At 52.5% G+C, this 27,394-nt stretch overlaps 1 protein-coding gene across 1 annotated transcript; it reads left to right on the top strand.

The window, feature by feature from the left end:
* Positions 1–26,292, top strand: LOC136532298 (probable indole-3-acetic acid-amido synthetase GH3.13). Its single transcript, XM_066524908.1, has 7 exons — positions 1–156; positions 258–341; positions 437–690; positions 19,178–19,251; positions 20,611–21,061; positions 21,141–22,054; positions 25,646–26,292. Exons 1-7 carry the CDS (start codon positions 1–3, stop codon positions 26,290–26,292), a joined length of 2,580 nt encoding a protein of 859 aa, XP_066381005.1.
* The last annotated feature ends 1,102 nt before the right edge of the window (positions 26,293–27,394 follow it).

Below are 27,394 nucleotides of genomic sequence, written 5' to 3' on the forward strand. Positions count from 1 at the left end.
ATGCCAGCCGCCGCGAGCTCGCGCGCCGGCTCGAGTCCCTCGCTGGCGCGGGAGGTGGAGCTGGTGTCCGCGCTCTCCGGGGGCGTGCTCCCGCGGGAGCGCAGCGCGTCCGAGGTGTGGCAGCTGCCCAGGAGCACCGCGGCCGTCGTGTGCCAGGTCAGCGAGGCCTAGCTTGGTCCCGTGCCTCGCCGCGTGGGACAAGTCCAAGACGCCATCGAGAGCCAGATGCAGAGCTGCACCTTCATGCTCGGCCTCAGCTGAGCCCAACCTCGCCGAACAAGCCCGTGCTCGAGTACGACCGCGTCGTGTGCCCGCACGAGCTGCACGCGCTCAAGCCCAGGGTAGCAGCCAGAGCCCAAGTCTGGCTACAGCAACCGGGAGCTCGAGACGCTGTCTCAGTGTCGAGGTGGACCCCAACGGTGGCCCACGGGTGCAGGAGGCGGCCATGAAGCTGTACCACAGCCGTAGGCGCGGTGAGGGCGAGGAGGCAGGCAAGGTGGAGCTGCTCCAGGCTTTCCAAGCAGTGGAGGTGGCCGTGAGAGGATTCTTCTCGGTGTACAGGCCGTCGGAAGTGTGGAGAGGCAGGCACCAGTTTGCCGTCCCCGGGGACTTCAACCTCACCCTGCTCGAGTACCTCATCGTGGAGCCGGGGCTGAGCCTCGTCGGCTGCTGCAACGAGCTCAATGCCGGGTACGTGCGGTTGAGGGTGCGCACAAGGCCGGCAAGGGCGCACTCGAGTGCGCGGTTTGCCTCAGCGAGTTCGACGTCGACGAGACGCTCCGGCCGCGGCGGCAGCACGCGCCATGGCGTCAGCGTCAGGACCGGAGCAGGAAGGGTGAGCGCGTAGAAGATAAAAAAACTAGGGGGTTTTCTGCAAATGTACTTTGGATTTAAGGTTAAATAAATGAGTATAGACCTGCAGTGAACCATTTTAAAAGTTCATAGACCCAAAAAGCCACTTTGAAAGTTGATGGACCCAACTGAAACCTCCTCACAAGTTAATGGATCTCTGGTGCAATTATCCCTTTAATTTACATTAAGACCAATTTTAGGAAGCTGATGGTCTCATATGCTTTAATTAATTTACTACACTTGTGTGTACCTGGGGTTCATCTAGCTAGCTAGGTGTGTAGTATAAAAAAATAGCTAGCTAGGTGTGAGCCAATTGCAAAAAATAATTAATATTTTCATTGTCAAAATTCAAATTAGTGTCTCTTGTCACGTCAAGGGAATGAAAAGCACCAAGATGTTGTCTATTTGGAGCAACCTATTTGAGGTAAAAGGAACTGCACCACCAACAGGAAATAGACCAATATTTGATAGCTATTGACTTTTGTTAGAACCGGCAACATAAAAGTGGTTATAAAGGAAATAAAATCATATCATACAATTTTCTTTGTAAAAGATACCATTGACCAAGTCACTATGTGCCATCACTCACCAGGTCAAGTCATCACAATGGGATTGATCTACTAATTAAATAATTATCAATCTGGCTATGTAGCTATTCTGTTAATTAGTTTGCTTCCTGGACTTCGTGACCATGCAGCAGGTTCTCCTCTATTATGCATGTGTGTTGTGAATATGAAAGAATAGTGACTAGCTAATACATTGTTTTGTCACTTAGTACATCAAACCAACCGCTCCTGGAACAGTTGGTTGTTGTCCCTTGTTTTCCTCCTCCTTTCCTGCTTTTTTCAAGGATCTTTTGTCTCCTTCAAATTATTCATTAAGCAACATCTTCACCATCCATTTCTCTTGTATTTACCTTTTTCCAAAAAAAGAAACATTTCATATTTTTTTTATTACTATTAGTTATTTCAACATGTGAGCCACTAAATCTAGCAGATCCAGATTTTATTGATCTATATCCACTAAACTACAAATCTGTCTTCTCCCATTACTGTGAGAATTGTCGTGTTAAAAAATAAAAAAATAATATAAAAATGACACATGTATTTGGCCTGGACCAATTATTTACTTCTCAGTGACTGCATTAGTTCTCTTTCCAGTGTAGGTAACCACCATATTCTGTTTTGCAATTCATTGTATTGTAGGGTCCTAATTATATCACTGAGAAAAATTATTTAGTGTAATTACAGAATGCACGATGTGCAGAAGTTTGCTGATGTCAGTTGGCACTATGTAAGAACCAAGAATGCAGTCTGCATTGCAGGGCTATGAAATGAGTCGAAAACAGGTATCCTATGAAGCCCACTTGGATATGGTTGGTTACGGAAAAGACTTCTGGATCTATAAAAACAACAGTCACAATTTAAGGCGCCTCATCTGGAAAACACCTATTATTGGGGTTAAGAGTTATATTATGATATACACTATATGTCGGTGTTTCGTACAAGCACCGGCAAGTAAATTTATAGTAATGCGCGTTAGGCTCGGATGGTGCGCTAAAGGACACAGGATTTATACTGGTTCGGGCTGAACGTCCCTACGTCCAGTTTGTTGCTGCTTGTGTTATTAGCACCGTAGCGATCTGTAGTAAGGGATACAAACTGCCGAGAGAGGGACTGGTCCCAAGTCTCTGATCGAAGGATTGAAAGGTGGTCAAGAGCTTCGTAGCTGCTTGAATGTGTTCTATTGTTCGGTCCTATTTTTTCCCCCTCCTCTTGATGGAGGATATGCCTCCCCTTTTATAGATGAAGGGGCTGGCTTTACAAGGGTGAGAGCTCCAGGATGCGTACTCTACTTGCCTTGTGGCTCATGTCTACCTGGTCTAGTCCTTTATTCTGATGAGTGCTAAGAAAGATAAGTGTCTACAACACTGTTGATGTCCTTGTAGTGTGTCAGGTTGATTACAGAATGTTATCTTGCGCAGGGTATGGGCTGTAGTACAGTGGTTTTGACTTATGAGCCTCCTCCGGTCTTGCTCCGCTCGCCTTCTGATTCCCATGAGTCCTCGTTGGAGGAACGCGGGGTCGGGGTCCGGTGTAGCGCCGTGGCTAAGGCCCTTTGACTGGATGGACCTGAGGGGTCGGGAAGCGGGCGCCGCTCCCTCGGGTCCACAGCGTGGTGACGGAATATCCGTCGTTCGTGGAGATAGCAAATCCTTTCCTGGAGCGTAGCGGTTGTCGTATATCCTCGTCGGGTTCCGTGTCCCAGAGCTGAAGGCGGCGCCTACAACTCTACAGGGCGAGGTGTACGCACCTGTAATACCTTTTGGGGTCTGCGGCGCCCGGAAGGGTCTAAAGCATCAGTCCTGTCGTTCCCTGGCAGTACTTTTCCTGCCAGGGCGCAGGGTATGGTCCTTGGAGCCAGGGTTGACCCGAACGTCTTGTCTCGTCTTGTACCCATCATCATGAGGGATAAATATCGATCAGGGCGAGATTCGTTCTTGGCCGTCGGGTGAAACGGAGATCAATCCCTATCTCTTGGGCGAGACTAACCCCGCCCCTCCGGGATCGGGCGAGGCGGAATCCATCCCTCAGCCCTCGGGCGAGACCGAGCCTGCCCTAAAGGCGTCGGGCGAGACGGAGAATATCCTTGAGCCTTTGGGCGAGGCAGGGTTATCCCGCAAAGGCGTCGGGTGAGGCTGACCCCGTCCCTCCAGGGTCGGGCGAGACGGAATCCATCCCTCAGCCCTCGGGCGAGACCGAGCCCGCCTAAAAGGCGTCGGGCGAGGCGGAACCGAACTTCCATCACTTGAACAAGGGAAGACATGGCGCCCTTATGTGTCCAGAGGTTTTTCGCACTTGGTGGTTATCGGCTCCACCTTCTGGGGTACCCTGGTATTAGGTCCCTGACAGTAGCCCCCGAGCCTCTAGGTGATTCGAGTAGAACCGCCTGGAGGGTGTTTTTGATTGTGTCGACGTTAATTTGCCGGAGGGTGCGCGCGAGCGCACCCGATGGGTGTAGCCCCCGAGCCCCCGGGTGATTCGAGTAGAGTCGCCCGGGGGGTTGTATCGGCCCCTTCGCGGGTAAGGCTGAAGGACTTAGTTTTTCATCGACTGGGTGTTTTTCCGAGTGGGTCGTGGCGTCCCGTTCGCTGGGGACTGATTCGGGGCCGTCCTAACTGGTGCTTCTGCCCTTGGTGGCGGATTGTTCGTGGATTCCTTCTTAGTTGGGCCGGCCGGCGAGTTGCTGGGCCCTAGGTGGGCCAAAGAGAAAAGAACAGGCCTTTGTGGCTTGCGCTTCCCCGGTGGGTAGAGAGTCCGGATTCGCTTAGGGAAGGCGAACCGTCCGCCGAGATTTTTGGGATGAGAGGATAGGGACTGCGGGCGCGTGTCCCGCGACGTGACGCGGTGGCGCGCGTGGCAGGCCCGGAGATCGAGGCGGACGGTTGCCCTTCTCGCGTCCGTCGCCCCCTATAAAACCACGGGGTTCGCCCCCAAGGTCCCGTATTTCGCTCCCCTTCCTTTGCGTTCTAAAACATCCGCCGCCAATCTTCCCAGCCTCTTGCGCTCGCATCGCCACCGTCGACCGGCCTGTGTTCGTGTTCCAGCCGCCGTTAAGCTCGTGCCTGCCCTTCCCCCCTACTGCTTCAATGGAGTTGTGGGGCAGATCAAGCATCACTTCCCGGCGTCTGGAGGGCCTCGTCCGCCGTGGCCTTCTCCGCCCACCATCCGCCGTCCAGGAGTGGATACTCCCCGGCGACGAGGGTGAGCCGGTGCCGCCTGAAGGGTATGTCGTCTCCTTTGCCATCTTCCATGAGCGGGGATTCGGGGTACCCGCGCATAGATTCCTTCGGGGGCTATTAGATTACTATGAGGTAGAGCTGCAGCATCTTACTCCCAATGGAATTCAGCATATGGCGGCGTTCGTTGCTCTGTGCGAGGGTTTCCTGGGGATCGATCCCCATTTTGATCTGTGGCGGTATTTCTTTAGCATTAGTCTGTCGAAGAGGAAGATTGGGGGGAAAGAAGTGAACGCGCCGATGGGGTGTGCCAGCATTCATCTGCGCCATACCCGGTCGAAGGGTTACCCGTACATGCGTCTGGCTACATCCAACAAGGGATGGCATTCGCAGTGGTTTTATGTTAGGGATGATGTGAGTGCCACCCTACCGAAGTACACCGGACGTCTTATTGTGGATGCTCCGGAGTCATGGGGCTGGGGCGTCCTGACTAAAGACAAGAAACATATCTCCGACCTTCTCTCCGCCCTCCATGCCCTGAAGGGTCGGGGTGTAAAGGGGTCAGGTATTATCGGCGCCTACCACGCGAGGAGGGTGGCACCACTGATGGCGCGCGTGCTTCCCCTGCATCGGATGATGCCCGGGATATCGTTCGAGGGGACGGTGCTCGTTGACGAGGCGCTCCCTTATTCGGAAGTGGCGCAGCGTATCAAGGAGGCGACGGAGCCGACGAGGGATTCCGCCGGCAGGGTCCTTGACATCGTGTATCCGGTGCCCGGGCATCCTCCAATGCGGCCGGAGCCTGGGTTCTTCGAATTCGTAAGCCCTCTTCTCCCGCACTCTTTTCTTTCTCCTGAATCTCCCTCTTTTAACACTTGTTTTTGTAATGTTGGGGCTAGCCGAGGGGGCTAGTCTTCAAGGATAGTCCGGCCCCGCTGCCGAAGGACAAGGTTGTGGCGGCGGCGAATCGACTCGCGGCCGAGCGGGACAAGAAGGCAAAGGAGGAGATGAAGAAGGCGAAACGACTGAAGCAGGAGGCACGGGATCGGGGAGAGGACGTGAGTAGTGAGGATGACGACGATGATGATGATGACGATGACGGCGACGAGGTAGCCGTCGACGTGGATTGGGGCGTTCTGGAGGACGAGGACACGCTGACGAGTGGCCACCCATCCGTGCAGGGGCCCTTCCCTTTCCACGCGGAGGGAAGTGGATCGATGAGGTCAGTGGAGGCCGGCGAGTCCGCTGCTTCGCACGGCGTGCCGGCCGAGGACCGGTGGATGGGGGACGGCTCCGGTGCCGCGCCCGATGAGACGATGCAGAGGAGCGACTCCGGTGCCGCGCCCGACGAGATGAACCCCCCTGCCCCGGAGCAGGGGGCAGGCATGAAACGGTCCCGCCCAGATGAGTCAGGGCAGGGGTCTGGGGATCCATCCCCAAAACGCTTCCGCCGGCCGAGGACGTCAACGTAAGCCGTTGATTCTTCTGTTTTCATCCTTTTTCCATTTTTATTTTGATTTAATGGTTATTACCTTTGCGCAGGTTCTTGCGGATGGGTCACCCCCTGGGGCTGGCGCCCAAGAAGAGTCTCGCCCTTCAAGTGGGACAGACGGCGTCGCCTGGAGCCACCCCTGTTTCGGGCAGGAGTGGTGCCGATGTTGGGGCTGCGTTGGCCGAACCGACGGCGTCCATGGTGGCTCCCACACCCGCGGAGGTTACTGAAAGAGCGGTCTCTTCCGTGGCGGGTGTGGAACAGCCGGCCGAGGACCGCATACCGCTGGTGACGGTGGTCGTGACTGCGCCAAGCCAGGATCAGCCAGACGCGGTCGTGGTGGCACCCGAGGGCGTGGTGCAATCCGCGTCGCCAGGCGCCCATGTGGATCCACCCGTGGCGCTCGAAGCGGCCCAGACGGAGGAGGGTCCAGCCGGAGGGTCCTCGAGTGCGGCGGTGGTGCCGCACAGGGTCAGGAGGGAGCCGCCACCGGCCCCTTTGTCGGGAGGAAGCCGCTCCCCTGCGCGGGGGGAGCCACCGCTCCAGTGGATGGGTGCTCAGGACCCGACGTCGGCTCTTTTCTCGCTCGATGATCATTCCGAGAGCATGGAGCGGGAGGGTCTTGACATCGGGATCTCGACCATGCTGAACGCCCTGGACCAGGCCAGAGGAGCCCTCCGTGAGATCGTTATCCCTACCACTCAGGTATTTTCTGGACTTTCTTCTTTCTTCATGTGTTTTTGTGTTCTCGTATTCCTGATATCAGTCTTCTTCCTCCTCAGATTCTTGTTGCTCGTAGCCGGGATAAATCCCAATTCCTCCGTGAACAGAAGGCGGAGAGGGATCGCCTTTCCGAGGAGGCCCGGCTGCGAGCAGACTTGGCCGCCCAGCTTGCTACTGTCCAGGAGCGGGAGGCCCAGGCGCGTCAGGATGCGGAGGAGGCGCACGGGATGTTCGAGGACCTGTCGGCGAGGTCTAAGCTGGATGGAGAGGAGATTGCCAGACTCAAAAAAGAGCGAGACGAGCTGCTGCAGAGGAATGCCGCGGCCAATGAGAAGGCCGGCGAAGCCCTGAAGGAGCTGGAGATGGAGCGGGACCTTCGGCGGAAGGCCGAGAGTAGGGCCACAGCCCTCCAGCAGAAGGTGGACGAGGACGTCGAGGTGGTCCGCTCTCTCCGGGCGGAGCTTGATGACGCGGTGAAAGGAAAGTCGAGTGCTGAGAACGCCGCCACCAAGCTGGAGAAAGAGGCTGCCTATACGCGCAGAGCCCTTCAGGCTGAGAGCGATGAACACGATCTTCTACAAGCTGCGGTCGGGGTGGTCCTTAATGCCCTGAATGTGACGGAGCCGGTGGAGACCAGCCCGCTCGCGGCTCGTGTCGGAGGTATCACGGCTCGGGTGGGCCAGCTTGAGGAGAGTGCCTTTCACGCTGGGATTACCCAGGCCTTCACCGTCGCCCACGCCCACTATGAGAAGGAAATAAACCTGAAAGTGATGAGCGAAGGCTTTCCGTCCACCTATGAGGATGAAGAGCTGGAGGAAATGGAGCAGATGGTAGCTCCCCTTGCGAAGAACCTGGCAGACAGTCTGAAAGAAATGGTTCTCCCTTCGTGGGAGTAATTAATCGAACAATTTTGAGAACAGCTTATATGTAATATGTGAACAAGTGTCGGTACTTTTCGAGTCTGGACGCCTTTCGTGCATTTGCGTCTTAATTTCGTTTTGTTTGATTTTTGCGATTTCATTTTTTACGGTCTTACCAATATGTTCCCCTGAATTATGCCGCTGATTATAATGCGAGGAGATTGTTCCGAAAGAAGGAAAGGAGGTGGCCGTACCTTAACAGCCCCCGAGTAAGGTCCGACCCCCGCACCTGCCTGGGGTCGGGTGTTACTGGAGACCGGAATCGTGGTTTTGGTGACAATGGATGTCATCGCGATAATCCCCACCCTGTCTTCCAACAGAAATCCCAACTGGGGACTTTATGGGCTCGGCAAGGTGGGGCCTTTGTCCCTGCATTGTTTGGCCCGAGCCCCCGAGCCTTATTAGGGTCTGATAGGGGTCGGCCGTTATTTGCGTGTTACCCCGTCCTCGGTTTTCGCAATCGGAGGGGCTGAGTGAACGACACTTGCCTCGACGGCTTGAGTACCGCGCTCAACGAGCTCGCTAACGGGTACGTTCGTGTGGAATCCGGGTCCATCATTTGCTGATGGGGTCGGCAGAGCCCTCTGGTGGCACTCCACAACTTCTTAACCCGCCTCCCGGCAGATGCCTGAGTCGTTCGATAAGCTCAGGGGGCCCGATGGCCTCTCCTCGATGGAGATTCTGTGGGTTTGGCTCGAGGTTAGAATCGAACGAGAGAAGGTCGAGACGTCCCGGTTTGCTTCTGAGCGGGGACGGGCAGGGCCGCTGGGGCTCGTCTCGGTTATCTCTCCCTGGCTCTGTTCGGCGTGAGGCGGCCTCGAGCCCTTTGCAGGCCGACCTTCGAACCTCAGCCTTTGGTTGCCTATATCGAAATGAGGCGACAGCCGTTTCGTGGTGCGACACGAATCGTTGGGATGCAATTTTTTGCATATGAAATATTTTGAATGCAAGATTTAATTGAAAGTAAAGGCGGTGACGTTACCTTGGTGGTATAAGTGGCGGAAAAGCTCCTACCAGATGGGTTCGGGCCCTGACGTTTGTGACGAGGTTGGAATAACCTGCATAAGAATCGCTATTCTTTGTTTTCGTGTCTCGGTGACGATCCTTTGGCGGACCCCTCCGATCCCCTCTTTGGGAAGGCAGACGTCGAAACTAGAGACGCGAGAGACGTTTGAGCATGATTTTTCTGGTGAATAGAAACGCCGTAGCAATCGGGGCGTAGGGTTTGCTAGTTCGTCCAGTTTTACTCAAAGCTTTGTGCCTGTATGTCGCGCCCTTAGTTTCAAGCGTACGGAGGGGTCGGGTGGAGAGGATGTCTAGATTGGTAGTCATCCTCGACAGCCCCCGAGTGATGCTCGCATCCCTGCTATTTGACGGGGACGGAATCTTGCGAACAAATTTTAACGCATGAAGTGAGAAAGCTGAGAGGCTTATCTTTCTTTGGTCGTTCGTTCGTCGTGTCTTCTGGGCCGAACGGCCGACCCAGGAGATCTGAAAGGTCCCGTCGCCGGGTCGTCCGTGGTCCTGCATGGGGAGGCGAAAAAGTTGTCTGCCTATGTGGGTGCCTTAATCGCCGCGTCCGGAGCGGGTCAGTGGTGGGCCATACCCAGGCAGTGTTTAGTTCAATCAAAGAGGGACGCCTCGTAGACCGGGGTTCGTCCCGTCACCTCTGGCGCGTCCCCTCAGATATCAATCAGCATTGATTGCGTATTAAAAAAGGGGAAGGGAGAGGGTTTTTCGTCCGACCTTTCACCTTTCCTTAGTTACTGCGCCTCCTTTTTAAATAGGGAGGGGGAGAGGAGCTCTCGTCCCACCTCCCCTTCTGCCTCCGAGCCGCTATCTCTCCTTCTTCTTCCTTTCCGCCAAACGCGTCCGTGCGTCGCGGTGGTTCCTGAGTGAGGAAGAGTAATGCCAGAGGGAGATAGAGAACTTACAACCTTGCTCGTGAGTTTGGTGCGTGATGTCGAGCCGGAGGTTATCCAACGTAGATGAGATGGTGCGCGTGGCCCTTGGTGAGGAGTCGCTGCTGCTGAAGGAGAAATGGCGTCGGTGGGCGTCGTACGTCGTTGACTGCGCCGTCGTTCGCTGCGCTCCTCCCTTGGCGGGAGGCGTTTCCTGCCCATACGCCATTGTCAGGGTTATGGCTGGGGATGATGGCGTAGTCCCCAGACGCTCCGGCGGAGGCGTCATAGATGGTGGCGCCTTCGAGGGTCCAGCGAAGATGTCGCCGATGGAGAGCGTGGCACGGCGGCCGCAGTGGACGAACTGGCCCGTGTACATGCCCTCGACGTCGCCGATGGAGAGCGTGGCACGGCGGCCGCAGTGGACGAACTGGCCCATGTACATGCCCTCGACGTCGCCGATGGAGAGCATGGCGCGGCGATCGTAGTAGCACTTGTGGTAGAGCTGAGCCGAGACTATAATGAAATAACGCTGTGGGGAAGCCCCCGAGTAAACAGTCTTCGGAGTATATTGTTCCTTTTTTTGTAATGACATTGCTTTGTAAGTGGTGAATTCGTGCAAAAAATGAACGAAATTACATCCTTTGCTTGTGGCAAGTCATTTTAGCGCTTTCCAACTCTTCTCATGGTCTAAGTCATAGGAAGCTAGGAACGTGGGCAAACTAATTCTGATTGAACTGGTGAGCAAAGAGGTTGCAGCCGCTGGGGCGTAGGTGTCTCGCAGTCCTACCAGTTGTGTTCAGAATTGGTTCCCAAGGTCTTAGCCCTCGAGACTCATTTACGAGGCGAACGGAAAACTTATAGAATGTTTGCAAGTATAACACAGGGGTTTTTTGCAATCGCGATACTTGTATTACAAATAACATATGTTACGATCACATGCCAGCCCCCGAGTGAGGTCTGACCCCTCGCGATTTGTAGGGGTCGGGAATTACTAAGGATCGAGGCTCTGTTAAGACAAAAACTGATAAAGTAAAGTGTAAGATTATTTTAAGGATAGAAACGACGTAGCTGCTCAATGTTCCAGGCGTTGGTGAAGACCTCTCCTTTGATGGTTTTCAACCGATAGGCGCCTGGGCGAAGTATTTCCACGACGATGTAGGGCCCTTCCCAGGGCGGGGAGAGTTTGTGGCGATCCTTGTTGCTCTGCACAAGGCGGAGGACGAGGTCTCCGACGTTGAAGGCTCGACCCCGCACCCGTCGGCTGTGGTACCGCCGTAACGCTTGCTGGTACTTGGCTGAACGGAGGAGGGCGATGTCGCGGGCCTCATCCAGCTGGTCCATGGCGTCTTGGTGAGATGCCTCGGCTCCCTGTTCGTCATATGCTCTGATTCTTGGTGCTCCATAGTCGAGGTCCGTCGGGAGAACGGCCTCGGAACCGTAGATCATGAAGAAGGGTGTGTAGCCGGTGGCCCGGCTAGGAGTCGTTCTTAGGCTCCAGAGCACAGCCGGGAGCTCAGCGAGCCAACGCGCGCCGAATTTGTTCAACCGGTTGAAAATTCTGGGTTTGAGGCCTTGAAGGAGCATGCCGTTTGCGCGCTCGACCTGTCCGTTCGTCCGGGGGTGCGCGACGGCTGCCCAGTCGATTCGGATGTGTTGTTCGTCACAGAAACGAACAAATTTCCTACCGGTGAACTGCGTGCCGTTGTCTGTGATGATGGAGTTCGGTACTCCAAAGCGATGGATGATGTCGAGAAAGAACAGCACAGCTTGCTCGGATTTGATTGTGGATATTGGCCGAGCTTCAATCCATTTTGTGAACTTGTCTATGGTGACAAGGAGGTGGGTAAAGCCTCCGGGCGCTTTTTTAAGTGGCCCAACCAGGTCAAGCCCCCAGACCGCGAAGGGCCACGTGATGGGGATCATCTGGAGAGCCTGGGCAGGGAGGTGTGTTTGCCGAGCGTAGTATTGGCACCCTTCGCAGGTGCGTACAATTTGCTCGGCATCGGCTACTGTGGTGGGCCAATAGAAACCCTGTCGGAATGCTTTCCCAACCAAGGTTCTTGGTGCGGCATGGTGTCCGCATGCCCCTCCGTGGATGTCGCTCAGTAGGAGTTTTCCCTGTTCGTCAGGGATGCAAAGTTGCAAAATTCCAATGTGACTTCGTTTGTAGAGTTCGCCCTCTACAAGAACGAAGGATTTGGCGCATCGTGCGAGCCGTCGGGCTTCTGTTTTGTCGGTTGGTATAACGTCGTGGAGGAGATAGTCGATGTAAAGCGTTCTCCAGTCAGTGGGAGGATCGGACTCTATTGCTGGGTTTTCTTCAAGCTCCATGACCTCGGGGTCGGGAGGAGGGTCAGCCTTGGGGGTCAGACTAGAAGGGCCATCGTCGGCCTGTTCCGACCCCGCGTAGCGTACCGAGGGCTTGTGTTGGTCACTGGCAAAGACACCTGTTGGAACCGGCTCTCGGCTGGATGCCGCTTTTGCGAGTGTGTCGGCCGCCTCGTTGAGGCGCCTGGGGATATGATTGAGTTCGAGGCCGTCGAATTTGTCTTCCAGACGTCGGACCTCCTGACAGTACGCCTCCATCTTGGTATCGTGGCAGCCTGACTCTTTCATGACCTGGTTGACGACCAGCTGAGAGTCGCCCCTGACGTCAAGGCGTCGGATGCCCAGCTCGATGGCGATTCGTAGGCCGTTGATGAGCGCTTCGTATTCTGCAGTATTGTTTGATGAGGGAAAATGAAGCCGAACCATGTACCTCATTTGGACCCCGAGGGGGGATACAAAGACTAGTCCTGCTCCGGCGCCCTTCTTCATCAGCGATCCGTCGAAGTACATTGTCCAGTACTCTTGATCGACGGCTGCTGGTGGCATCTGGACCTCGGTCCACTCCGCGATGAAGTCAGTCAGTGCCTGAGATTTGATCGCCGTTCGGGGGACATAAGAGATGCCCTGATCCATCAGCTCGAGCGCCCACTTTGCAGTTCTTCCCGTAGCGTCATGGCTACGAACGACCTCGCCGAGGGGGAACGACGTCACTACTGTCACAGGGTGCGACTCGAAGTAGTGGCGTAGCTTCCTTTTGGTGATGAGGACGGTGTAGAGGAGTTTCTGGATCTGGGAGTAGCGGGTTTTGGAGTCGGATAACACCTCGCTGATGAAATAAACAGGGCGCTGCACCTTGAAGGCGTGCCCCTCTTCTTCTCGCTCTACTATTAAGGCGGAGCTAACCACTTGGGTGGTGGCCGATATATATAGTAGGAGAGATTCTCCATCGCATGGAGGAACTAGGACCGGCGGCTTAGTTAAAAATCGTTTAACCATGTCAAGTGCTTCCTGAGCCTCGGCTGTCCACTCGAAGCGGTCAGTTTTCTTCAGGAGTCGATATAGGGGGAGCCCTCGTTCGCCGAGGCGTGAAATGAATCGACTGAGAGCGGCAAGGCACCCGGTGATCCGCTGAACCCCCTTTATGTTTTGGATCGGGCCCATCCTCGTGATGGCTGATATCTTCACTGGGTTGGCTTCGATGCCACGCTCGGAGACGATAAAGCCGAGCAGCATGCCCCTTGGGACCCCGAAAACACATTTTTCGGGATTGAGCTTGATGCCGTTCGCCCGGAGTTTCGCAAAGGTACGTTCAAGGTCGGCGACAAGGTGGTCAGCCCGCTTGGATTTGACTACGATGTCGTCGACATAGGCCTCAACGGTTCGCCCGATGAGATCTCCGAAGCAACTAAGCATACAGCGCTGGTACGTTGCCCCAGCGTTCTTCAGACCAAACGGCATTGAAATGTAGCAAAATGATCCGAAGGGCGTGATAAAAGATGTCGCGAGCTGGTCGGACTCTTTCATCGCGATTTGATGGTAGCCTGAGTATGCGTCAAGGAAACAGAGGGTTTCGCACCCCGAGGTGGAATCGACTATTTGGTCTATTCGTGGCAAAGGAAATGGATCCTTTGGACACGATTTGTTGAGGCCAGTATAATCAACACACATCCTCCATTTCCCGCTCTTTTTCCGGACAAGAACAGGATTTGCTAACCACTCTGGGTGGTACACTTCCTTAATGAATCCTGCGGCTAGTAGTTTGGCTATCTCCTCGCCGATGGCCCTGCGTTTCTCCTCGTCGAAGCGGCGCAGGCGTTGTTTCACCGGCTTGGAGCCCGGGAGGATTTGGAGAGTATGCTCGGCGACCTCCCTCGGGATGCCCGGCATATCCGAGGGTTTCCACGCAAAGATGTCCTTGTTGGCGCGGAGGAAGTCGACGAGCGCGCTTTCCTATGTGGAGGAGAGCGCGGTCCCGATTCGGACTTTTTTGCCCTCGGAGCTACTGGGATCCAAGAGGACGTCCCTGGAACCCTCTGCCGATTCAAACGATCCGGACGATTTCTTTGCGTCGGGTGTCCCTTCAATGACCTCCTCCCTGAGGGTGGTGAGCTCTTCGGATGCGATGACCGCGGATGCGTGTCCGCAGCATTCGACCTCGCACTCGTAAGCGCGCTGGAAAGAGGTGCCGATGGTGATGATCCCACGGGGGCCCGGCATCTTCAGCTTCAGGTATGTGTAATTAGGTACGGCCATGAACTTCGCGTAACATGGTCGCCCCAGAATGGCGTGGAAAGTCCCCGGGAACCCCACTACATCAAAGGTAAGGGTCTCGGTCCGGTAATTGGATCGATCCCCAAAAGTGACGGGCAGGTCAATCTGCCCTAGTGGCACGGCTTGCCTTCCGGGCACGACGCCATGGAAAGGTGCTCGGACGGGACGGAGGTGCGTTCGGTCGACGCCCATCTCGTCGAGCGTCTTGGCGTACATGATGTTGAGGCCGCTGCCCCCATCCATCAGTACCTTGGTGAGCCGCTTTGGACCGACGATCGGGTCGACGACAAGCGGATACCTTCCCGGGTGTGGGATGGCATCCGGATGATCGGTCCGGTCGAAGGTTATGGCGGATTCCGACCACCGGAGATATGCTGGCATAGCCGGTCCTGCGGTATAGACCTCTCGACGTGCGACCTTCTGGCGGCGCCTGGAGTCGTAGGCCGTTGATCCTCCGAAGATCATGAGGGCACCGGTCGGTGTCGGGAAGGTGTCGTCCTTCTCTTCCGTGTCGTTAGTGGTGGGAACAGGCTCCTTCCCCTGCTCCTCCTTGTTCAGACCCCCGGCCAAGTATTTGCGCATAAGGCCGCATTCCTTGTATAGGTGCTTGGCCGGGAAGGCGTGATTTGGGCATGGCCCCTCGAGCATTTTCTCGAAGTGGTTCGGGGTGCCCTCCGCGGGCTTCCGGCCACCTTTGCGGTCGGCAGCGGCCGCGAGTGAGCTGTCGCGCCGTTGCTTCTTATTTTTCCCTTTGGCGGGACGGTTGGAGGCGCCTTCGCTAGCGTCCTCGTCCCGCCTTGTCTTTCCGTCGGAGCGATCAAAGATGGCTCCGACCGCCTCCTCTCCAGAGGCGTGACTGGTGGCGATGTCCAGAAGTTCCTTGGTAGTTCGCGGGCCCCTGCGTCCCAGCTTGTGGACCAGGGACTCGCAGGTCGTTCCGGACAGAAAGGCTCCTATCACGTCGGCGTCGGCGACGTTCGGGAGCTCGTTGCACTGTCGGGAGAAGCGCCGGATGTACCCGCGGAGGGTTTCATCGGCCTTCTGACGGCAGTTCTTGAGGTCCCATGGGTTTCCAGGGCGTTTGTACGTGCCCTGGAAATTACCCACGAAGATCTCAGTCAGATCCGCCCAACTCTGAATAGCGTCGGACGGTAGGTGCTCCAGCCATGCTCGTGCCGAGTCGGCCAAGAACAGCGGGAGATTGCGAATAATGAAGTCATCATTACTCGCACCACCGGCCTGACATGCAAGCCGATAGTCTTCGAGCCAAAGCCCGGGATTTGTTTCGCCAGAATATTTGGGAATGTTCGTAGGCGGTCGATACCTTAGAGGGAACGCAGCGTTGAGGATGTGCCGGCCAAAGGCCTGAGGGCCTGGTAGGACGGGGCTCGGGCTTCGGTCCTCGTTGCTGTCGTAGCGCCCGCCACGTCGAGGATGATAGCCGCGGCGCGCTGCTTCTCCCTCGTCGCCGTGGGCACGCCTCCGGGCGTTGATGATGTTGCGCACGTCGCGGCCATGGCCAAGGCGTTGATGTACAGGGACGACGGAGGGCTGCCCGCCGGCTGGTGGTGTTTGGTGTACGGATGCGTCCTTGGTGGGACGCACTGAGGGTGCGCGCTGGCTGGTGTCCGGTTCGCGTCGTCGAGACAACGAACTTTCCGCCTGCTGCGTGGCTGCACGCTCGAGCAACGTGCGGATCTCCCGATAAGCGCGTCGATCCTCGGACGTCGCGGCCTTCGGGAGGCCATGCAGCAAGGCGGTTGCTGCGGCGATGTTCTGGCTGGCTCGAGTGAAGTGAGGAAAGGCCCCACCGTCAGTGAGGATCCTTTGATGTACGGTGCGGGCCGTGGCGCGCGCGCGCCCCCCGTCTTTGCGGCGTTCAATCTCGCGATTGATGTCCGCGTATTCCCGTGCAAGCCCTTGCCCGGCCTCATCGATCTCTTGCTGACGAGCCCTTAGCTGCTCCATCCTTAGGCGAGATGGGGCTGTCCCTTCTTCCCCGGATCTGCTGTCAGGATTGTTTGTAGGGGTGGCCTCATCCTTGGAAACGCTTTCGACGTGACCCTCGGGGGTCTGCGTCACGTAGCATTCCCGGGAAGGGTGGTGGCTCCCCCTACTGGAATCCGAGCTGGAGAGCGATACAGGCTCCTCGTTGAGGAGCTCGTAGAGGGTCTCCGTATCCCGCTCAATCGCCCCCACGAACTCGATGTCCGTGGGTGGTTGAACCACACGCCGCGCCAGAAGGCGGCCAGCGGTTGCCGCAACGTTGCGGAGACCGAACGGAAACGCTGTCGGGGCGCTCCATCCGGACCCTTCCGAACACATGGTGGTGTTGTGAGAGGTCTCCTTGGGTGACCCCATTCCCCGAGAGTTGCCCGGTGGGCTCTTAAGCCTGAGACGGCTGAAGTTGATCGAAGGGGGAGACGGGGCGGCTGAGTGAGTCAGCGCCAGCTCTCCTCCTAGTGTGATGATGAAATCCAGGCCACCGAAACGCACGTGTGCGCCCGGGGCCCAGGTGATTGCGTGGGTGGCCATCCGAGACCTGATTTGGAACGCGCAGATCCCCTACCTGGCGCGCCAACTGTCGGTGTTTCGTACAAGCACCGGCAAGTAAATTTATAGTAATGCGCGTTAGGCTCGGATGGTGCGCTAAAGGACACATGATTTATACTGGTTCGGGCTGAACGTCCCTACGTCCAGTTTGTTGCTGCTTGTGTTATTAGCACCGTAGCGATCTGTAGTAAGGGATACAAACTGCCGAGAGAGGGACTGGTCCCAAGTCTCTGATCGAAGGATTGAAAGGTGGTCAAGAGCTTCGTAGCTGCTTGTGTGAATGTGTTCTATTGTTCGGTCCTATTTTTTCCCCCTCCTCTTGATGGAGGATATGCCTCCCCTTTTATAGATGAAGGGGCTGGCTTTACAAGGGTGAGAGCTCCAGGATGCGTACTCTACTTGCCTTGTGGCTCATGTCTACCTGGTCTAGTCCTTTATTCTGATGAGTGCTAAGAAAGATAAGTGTCTACAACACTATTGATGTCCTTGTAGTGTGTCAGGTTGATTACAGAATGTTATCTTGCGCAGGGTATGGGCTGTAGTACAGTGGTTTTGACTTATGAGCCTCCTCCGGTCTTGCTCCGCTCGCCTTCTGATTCCCATGAGTCCTCGTTGGAGGAACGCGGGGTCGGGGTCCGGTGTAGCGCCGTGGCTAAGGCCCTTTGACTGGATGGACCTGAGGGGTCGGGAAGCGGGCGCCGCTCCCTCGGGTCCACAGCGTGGTGACGGAATATCCGTCGTTCGTGGAGATAGCAAATCCTTTCCTGGAGCGTAGCGGTTGTCGTATATCCTCGTCGGGTTCCGTGTCCCAGAGCTGAAGGCGGCGCCTACAACTCTACAGGGCGAGGTGTACGCACCTGTAATACCTTTTGGGGTCTGCGGCGCCCGGAAGGGTCTAAAGCATCAGTCCTGTCGTTCCCTGGCAGTACTTTTCCTGCCAGGGCGCAGGGTATGGTCCTTGGAGCCAGGGTTGACCCGAACGTCTTGTCTCGTCTTGTACCCATCATCATGAGGGATAAATATCGATCAGGGCGAGATTCGTTCTTGGCCGTCGGGTGAAACGGAGATCAATCCCTATCTCTTGGGCGAGACTAACCCCGCCCCTCCGGGATCGGGCGAGGCGGAATCCATCCCTCAGCCCTCGGGCGAGACCGAGCCTGCCCTAAAGGCGTCGGGCGAGACGGAGAATATCCTTGAGCCTTTGGGCGAGGCAGGGTTATCCCGCAAAGGCGTCGGGTGAGGCTGACCCCGTCCCTCCAGGGTCGGGCGAGACGGAATCCATCCCTCAGCCCTCGGGCGAGACCGAGCCCGCCTAAAAGGCGTCGGGCGAGGCGGAACCGAACTTCCATCACTTGAACAAGGGAAGACATGGCGCCCTTATGTGTCCAGAGGTTTTTCGCACTTGGTGGTTATCGGCTCCACCTTCTGGGGTACCCTGGTATTAGGTCCCTGACACTATATCTTTAAATTTGTCATGATCTAGCCATGATCATGGTTCTTTTTTTCACGAAACTTTCCATATGTCACCAATGCAACCTGAAAAACACACACCCAAGTTCGCCCAGTCACTTGTCTGTATGAACTATGAAGGGTTTTGCTAGAAAAAAAAATCAAGAATCAGTTCAAGTTTGAAATAGAAAACTCCTGAAAATTTCCAACCGTGCTGCTCTTGGATGCCAACCTGAATGCCAATTGCCAAACTAGTTGGACAAACAATTGGCTGGAAATTTCAGTGCCCAGTAGGGCTCTAAGGACACGAGTGCGTACAGTTGTATCAACATCTTGTCACACAGTGCGTTTGACTGCTACAACCAGCACAGTTGCTTTGTTATCTGATACCTGTTAACAACTGTGTCTTTGAATTAGTATCAGAGCAACAAGTTGATTAGGAAAACATGAAAAAATGAACAATTTTGATGAAAGTAGGCACAGTTTGTGATGCCAATTTGATCAGCTTGACATGGCTAGCAATCCCAGATCTTTCTCATGGAAGCATGGCAAATTTTTAAGTTTGTTTATGTGGACAGCTGGCGCAAACCTGACCTCATGATCTCTCTAAATCTTCTAGCTGTCGGCACTGACTAAATAAATCACCTCACATCTGATTTAACAGATTTCCCAAATAAAGAATCAACCAAAGTTATCAAATGATGTAACAGTGCAGGGAGCATGTAGTTTAACCCCATTCTGATATATAATTTTATATTTTACATGATGCCGTGGGATCTGAATGTGCTTGTGGGCATCGATGATCAGGTTCATATTTAATCCCCAGCAAAAGCGAGACAGCTAGGACTAAGAGACTAGCCATGTGTGTCATTCTACTTCTGAGCCTTGACTGGAATTAAGATGTTCCAAAAGGTCAGCTTAACATTCTAAAATGTTTTCATGACAGGAACCCACATAGCATCAACCAGAAGAGATACATTTCAGGCATTAAAATAGCCCCAGAGAATAGGTCATTGGAAGGTCAGAAATGGTACTAATCCGCTTGTTTTTTTTGCCTGCAAATATTTCTGTCAAAGTCAGGCTTTGTTAGTGATCAGTTCAGATTATTGTGTCGATCGCAACCTTAAGCAGTCCATTTGACACCTGAACACTGATAGTGCAAGCAGGAAACAAGAAACTAAAAGCATCGTACAAGATTAGCATTGCATATAAAAGTTCTTGACAACATGATCAGTACATTCCTGGTGACATGGCCATCCAACAAAAAAATTGATACTGTTGATCAAGGTAACAGTTATACCCAAATTGGTCAAGGAATCAATTGGCTTTATTATTCTACACCTGGAAGGGCATCGAAGAAAATCTCTTATTTCTCACTAGAATCTGCAGTTGTCAGTAGGCCAGCTAAAGAAGGGCAAAGCTCTAAATTTCAGATGCATACACACATAAACTAGAAATAAATCATGTTCCTGTGTTTGTACAGGAGAAGGGATCCGATTGATCAGTGGACCTAGCTACCTAGATTTTCTTGAAATTAAGAAGCCTCAGTTTCGTTTATTTACATATTTGTTTCCAGTATGAGAGATTTACTTTGTAAAGTTTGGTAAACCATAAGTAATTTTTCCAACAGCTGTCCCCTCACGACTAACAAAGCTCAGTTCATGCAAAATTCAGAACAATTAAACTATACGTGTGTTTCATTAAAAAAAACTATCAGTGTGAACGAATGTATGAATGAATATCACTACCAGCCTTAGGATAGGAGATCAGAAAAGGTGGTACCTTCCACCTTCTGTCTATAGAAGTGATCCATCTTTTCCTGAAATCAGGTGACTCATCTGATAAGAACTTTGGCTGTGTCTGCCAAGAAGAACACAGACAATTGCAGAAAACATAAAAGGGACACCAAAGTTGAGGAGGCAGCCATATGAAGCTTTGACCCATAATAGATGCATCTAATCACAAGCTCCAAGACATGGCCACATGTGGACACAAATGACTTGCACACTAGCCCTGTGCTCTCTCCCCCATAAATTTGTTGCACATGCACTACAGAGGGAAAAAAAAGATCAAAAGAAATCACTCACAGCTAGCTTCTCTGCACATGCACTGTATCCCCTCCCACTCACTCTCTCAAACAAATCACCCACAGTCACAGCATACTTCTACACTCACTCTCCCTCTAAAATATCAGACAACACCTCTCTCTCTCTCTACGCACACACAGACGTGTGATGAGACATATATAGGACATGGAGAGCAAGGGGAGTTCACCTCTGCAACAAACAGTAGCTGCACAAGAACAAGGCAGCAGTGCAGAAGCCTCGCTCTCCATGCCCTGTCGGCACAGAGAGTGCACGCATGCATGGATCTAACAAGTGTCAACCACGACGATGTCCACGTCCCCAGCAGTGGTCGACCATGACCATGGTCACGACCACCTCCTCTCCTCAGTCTCATCCACCTCCACAGATTCGCCGGCAGCGACAATGCCACCGCGGCCGTCGTCTCTGCCGCCTACGATCCCGGTCTGCGACCCGCACGACGGGCCAGCGAGCCTGCAGCTCATCGAGGACCTGACCACCCACGCCGGCGCCATCCAGCAGCGCGTCCTCAGAGAGATCCTCTCCATGAACGCCGGCACGGACTACATCCGCGGCTTCCTTGGCTTCGACGTCGAGGGACGCCACGCCGACGAGCTCGCGGCCGCGTTCAAGGAGCGCGTGCCGGTCGTGGAGTACGAGGACGTCAAGCCGTACATCGAGCGCATCGCCAACGGCGCCCCCTCGTCGCTCATCTCCTCCAAGACCATCACCGAGCTCCTCACAAGGTACATACTACTGTTGCACACAACGTGTTTCTAGTAAATCATCGTCGGAATTTCGGCCACTCACGGCGGTCCTCGTCAGCTCCGGCACATCCGGCGGGCAGCCGAAGCTGATGCCGTCCACAGAGGCGGAGCTGGACCGCAAGACCTTCCTCTACAACCTCCTCGTCCCCGTGATGAACAAGTACGTGGAAGGTCTGGACAAAGGGCGGTGCATGTACCTGCTGTTCGTGAAGCCGGAGATCAGGACGCCGTCGGGGCTGGTGGCGCGGCCCGTGCTGACGAGCTACTACAAGAGCCGGCACTTCCGGGAGCGGCCGGACAGCCCGTACACGCGGTACACGAGCCCGAACGAGGCGATCCTGTGCCCGGACAGCGCGCAGAGCATGTACGCGCAGCTGCTGTGCGGCCTGGCCCGCCGCGGCGAGGTGCTCCGCGTCGGCGCCGTCTTCGCCTCGGCGTTCCTGCGCGCCGTCAAGTTCCTCGAGGCCCACTGGCGCACGCTCTGCGACGACATCCGCGCCGGCCGCGTCGACGCGGCGCGCGTCACCGACGCCGCCTGCCGGGACGCCGTCGCCAGGGTCGTGACGCGGCCGGACCCGGCGCTGGCCGACGCCATCGCCGCCGAGTGCGAGGGCGAGGGGTCCCCGGCCGCGTCGTGGCGGGGCATCGTGCGCCGGCTGTGGCCACGGACCAAGTACATCGACGTCATCGTGACGGGGTCCATGGCGCAGTACATACCGCTGCTGGAGTTCTACGGCGGCGGCCTGCCGCTGGTGTCCACCATGTACGCCTCGTCGGAGTGCTACTTCGGCATCAACCTCCGGCCGCTGGACCGGCCGGAGGACGTGGCGTATACGCTGCTGCCCAACATGTGCTACTACGAGTTCATCAAGGTGGAGAAGGACGGGGAGGAGGCTCGCGACGGGAAGGTGGTGGACCTTGTCGACGTCGAGCTCGGAGGCTACTACGAGCTCCTTGTCACCACGTTCACAGGTGAGCTCCTACGTGCACTTTTTTTTTTCCCATTAGCATGCTGCGTGTACATATGGCTGGATGCATGTACACACTCTTGCTTTCCTATAGCTATTGTTGATTGGAGGTTGTTAGAGAATCGAACTTGTTCAAGACCGTCTGATGGTTGCCAAATCAACGGTGGAGACTGCATGATCGATCGTTTTTTTAGAAGGGACGGCAAAAGCTTTGCGTTGATTTTATTAGATGATAGGAAGACAAAAAGAAGCGAAAATTTACAGAATCGACTTTACAGACCGAACACCACTCGTTCTACTTCTACTTGAACAACTTAAGACAAAACTGTACACTGGCAAAAACTGAGCAGAAAATAACAGGAAAGGAAACCTGAAAACAGCTGGGAATGAAATGCTGTCTACTGCTGTTCAGCTGCATCTCGCCTTGGCGCCATTGCCCTGCGGATGATCGAGCGTCAAACTAGCAAATTAGATGGAAAAACAAATAACGTATATACTATATATATACTTATACTAAATATATCTCCACAATATATTGTAGGTAAGTACATGCCTTGGGCAACGCAAGGAGTTTTGATTGGCTTATTAATAGGCAAGTTTCTGGTTTTTTGCCGGAGTTTTTGCATGCCACAAAAACTTAGTCTGTGATCACATGTGTGATAGACACAATTTTACATGCAAACTCATTTAAGAAACATACTATTGCTTAATTTTTTTTAAAACGATGCACATCCTCTGTGTATCCATATATATATATATATATATATATGCGTTTTTTTTTCTGCAAAACTTGGGACTCAAATTCAATCTAGAAAAATTAATGCAAAAATGAAGAAAATAGGAGTGCATGTGAACTAGAAGACAAAACTTCTAGAGATTTGTCCTGTAGTGGACATACGCCTGAATTTATATTGTGAATTTTTATAAAACGAGTTTGATTCCTAGCTTTTTCAAGAAACGACATATAGATAGGATATGGATGTACTTACTGCATGTTTATTTTATATACGTCTCAATTATGTTTCTTTACTCTCGTATTTTCATAATTAACTAAGCAATAAGTTAATGATAATGCACAAGTGCAAAAGGCAAAGCCGCGCTTCCGTATCAATTTAAGCGGTGCATATGCATGCATGATTATGTTACCACAAAATATCCATTTTTTGTAGAAGGAAGGAAATAAATAAATCATATATACTTTAAATTTACCAAATGTGTTTCTTGTGCTTTACAAAAGATAATTATATATTTATGGGTGGTTATTGTTTGCATTGGGATCTCCCCACTACTACAGAAATGAGATCTAGTCCCGGTTGGGAACTAGCTCTACTCCCGGTTTCCCAACCGGGACTAAAGGTGTTGTTAGGACTAGCAATCCGGGGCTAAAGGTGTTGTTCTTTAGTCTCGGCCGGTTTTTCAACCGGGACTAGCAATCCGGGGCTAAAGATGTTGTTCTTTAGTCCCAAACCCAAGACCTCATGCACTGCCTCGCGCGTAGCTTACCACCCCACCTACATAACACATCTAACAATGGATGGGATGCTTTCCTTTTGAACTAACCCATCCTGGGACCTTTAGTCCCGGTTGGTGTTACCAACCGGGACTAAATGGTCCTTTAGTCCGGGTTGGTGTTACCAACCGGGACTAAAGGTTGGAGGACTTTTAGTCCCGGTTTAGCCGTTGAGCAGGGACCTTTAGTCTCGGTTGGAGACACCAACCAGGACTAAAGGCTCTCTAGTCCCGGGGGCAAAAAATGCCGAGGCTAATGCTAAATTGGGACATCGTTCTAAAGTCTGTTCTCTAGTAGTGCCCAGTTAGCCAATGGGGTGTCAATTCTTGACGCCCAGCCTCCCACTAGCTTTATTTTATTGACAGTGTACAATCACGTTCACCAAACTATCATTGACAATACACTAATCCTAAAGGTAAAATAACTTTGCCTCCTAGCTTTCGTGTTTGCATTGGCAGTACACCCACTTTCACCAGACAAGGAGATATTGATAGACTCGTTTTATTAGGCAGTTGATAAGAAAGGTCAGGGCAGACCTGTCCACTTCATTCTGGGGGGTAAATTAAAGGTTCCTTTTCCTCCAAATCAGTAAATAGTATTTTATTTATTCCTCCAAGTACAATGAGATATTTGTTTACTATTGGCCCTGTTCGCTTCACTGAAAAAACAAGCCAAAACACTGTTTCGGCTGATTTGTTGTGAGAGAAAAACATTGCTCCAGCTGAAAAAACAAACTGAAAAGTACGAATTATAAGACAAGTGAACAGGGCCATTGCCTCTTATGGAAAATATTAAAAACATTTTTACTGCTATTTTTTGAAAAGAAATTAACTATGCATCTAGAGATGTACGTTGATGTAAATGCTAGTCTCTTCTGAACATGATGGAATAAAGAACAAGAATACAATTCACCTCCTGTAGCAGTAGTAATATCTACTAAAAACAAAAGGCTCATAATATACATGCCACAAGAACTATAGAAGCAGATATGATGTGATATGTAAAAGAATAATATCCAGTCAATGCGGCCTCCATCTCAACCCCCCACAACCTTTAATTTTCTTCATACAGTCTTGCATTTCCATGAATAAAATGAACTTTCCTCATCATTTGATGGTTGATACCTTAAACTATGCTCCTGAAGAGAAAGTGATCAATGCAACGAATCAACAAATATTAGCCACTGTGGAAAAATGCTCTACGGAAGTGTGCTACTGGGGCATATAGTCAAAGTACCATTATTGCATTGTAGTATGCACGGCTAGAGATGTGCCCCCCAACCATTGGAGCCATCTTAAAATTTTCTTTTAACAAACAACTTGCGTTTCTAATATAAAAAGGAACATTATCTGTTCCTTATCCAGGCCTGGAGCCAGGATTTATAGATTAGAGGAGCCGCTCAAACCAACAACAATCATGCGTAACATATATATAAAATCGACATGAATATACATAACAACCAAATGAATGTTTGTCTTACAATAAAAAAAACTAACACTTTGTAGTTTGAGTTATTTTGGTTAGTTTCCTTCAAATAATACTTCTTTTAGTCATACACAAAATGTTTGGGCGACATCTGGTCCAAACCCAACTGTCAATAATTTTAGAAAAAAATAGTTTTGAGATATGAAAATTAAATATAGTTTATTATTTTTCCCCAAAATATCATAAATATGTGGGATTTATAATAAATTCATCTATAATTATGACATACATCAAGTAAAGATATTATTTTTTTGGATACCGTTGCATGTCCAAAATTTGGGTATTTTTTCAGTAGAGGGGAAATGGTCCAATTTTACTTAATATAAGACATATGTGGTTTCTAAAGCATTAGCTAAGAAAAGGCAAGAAAAAAAATATAATGATTGCTATACTTTTATAACAACTTGTTGTAATGCATTATACAAAATTGTAAATTATTTTGGCGAGCTTTTATTACTATATATCTAGTCATAGCGTATATTTAAATGAAAGTAAAAAATGTAATAATGATTATTATTATTATGAAAACGATATATATAACATTATTGTGAGTAATTGTGACGGGTGTATATATATGAATGTACGTGGTGTTGCATGCAGGTCTGTACCGGTACCGCGTGGGCGACATCCTGCAGGTGTCAGGCTTCCACAACGCGGCGCCGCAGTTCCGGTTCGTGCACCGCCGCAACGTGGTTCTCAGCGTGGACACCGACAAGACCTCCGAGGACGACCTCCTCCGCGCCGTCACCGCCGCGAAGCGCCTCCTGGCGCCGCTGGGCGGCGCCACCATCCTCTCCGAGTACACCGCCTACGCCGACACGGCCTCCATCCCGGGGCACTACGTGCTCTTCTGGGAGCTCACGCCGCCGCCGCTGCCACCAGCGTCGTCCGGCGACGAAGCCGTTGCTCGCCGCGTTATGGCGGCGTGCTGCGCCGAGGTGGAGGCCGGTCTAGACGCCGTGTACCGGCGGTGCCGGAGCCGCGACCGGTCCGTGGGCCCGCTGGAGATCCGCGTGGTGTCCCCCGGCGCCTTCGACGCGCTCATGGACCTCTGCGTCTCCCACGGGTCGTCGGTGAACCAGTACAAGACGCCCCGCTGCATCAAGCACCCCGACGCCATCGCCGTCCTGGAGGCGCGCGTCGTCGGCAGGTTCTTCAGCGACACCGTGCCGCACTGGGAGCCCTTCAACGTCGTCGACGCCGGCGCTGCCACGGGCACGGACGCCAACGCCGCCACCGCCAGCTGAAACGAAAGGTGCGGTGCGGTATGCACAAATGAATTCGCTTATGATCTCTATAATATAATCACGTAGATATATAATTGTCCATGTGCATGTCTAGTGTGATGTTCAGTTCAGTTCACAGGAGGCCAGGAGGGGGTGAATCGTGACGCGTGCGTACGTGTTTGTTACTGTAGTGTATGTTGTTCAGTTGCATTTGAGATTGATCATTTGTTTATGTATCAACTGGTCATTGACTCATTGGCATTGTCATCGATTGTTAGCAAATCTTCAACATATTAATCTGCTGGCCTGCCCCTCTTTTTAATCCTTGTGTTACTTACGTACTACTCTTCCCACAACTGGATTTAGGTAAGGCCAAATTGCACTTGACAAAGCTTTTGTTGAGTGTGACACTCGGCAAAGAACACACGACAAAAAATTTATCTGCAAAGCCCTCTTTGTCGAGAGCCCCGGGGGCACTCGGCAAAGAAAAGCGACCGTCACGGCGCCAGCCCCGTTGACGGTCGCTTTGCTGAGTGCCAACCTTGTAGGCGCTCGGCAAAGATTTTTTTATTTTTTTTAAAAAAAAATCTTTGCCGAGTGCCCTCTATCCGGCCCTCGGCAAAGATGTTTTATTTTTTTCTAAAGATTCTTTGCCGAGTGCCCCCTGGCCGGCGCTCGGCAAAGTTTGAATTTTTTTTAAAAAAATTTCTTTGCCGAGTGCCCTCCGGCCGGCACTCGACAAAGTTTGATTTTTTTTAAAATCTTTGCCGCACTCGGCAAAGCTAGAAAAATGGTTTTCCGAGCGCCCATTTTTCCAGCTTTGCCGAGTGCTGTGACCATGGCACTCGGCAACGGGGTCCTTTGCCGAGTGCAACACTCGGCAAAGTGTCCCAAAACGATAATTTTTAATTTTTTTTACATTCTATCATGACAAATAAATTCATACAAACATATCACACACACACACACACACATATATATATATATATATATATATATATATATATATATATATATATATATATCTCATTCGTCACATATATATCTTATTCATCACATATATATCTCATCCATCCACACATCTATCCGCACATATTACATCCATCACAATATATATCACATA

This window comes from Miscanthus floridulus, unplaced genomic scaffold (assembly GCF_019320115.1).
Source record: "Miscanthus floridulus cultivar M001 unplaced genomic scaffold, ASM1932011v1 fs_570_4_5, whole genome shotgun sequence".
NCBI classification, from domain to species: Eukaryota; Viridiplantae; Streptophyta; class Magnoliopsida; order Poales; family Poaceae; genus Miscanthus; species Miscanthus floridulus.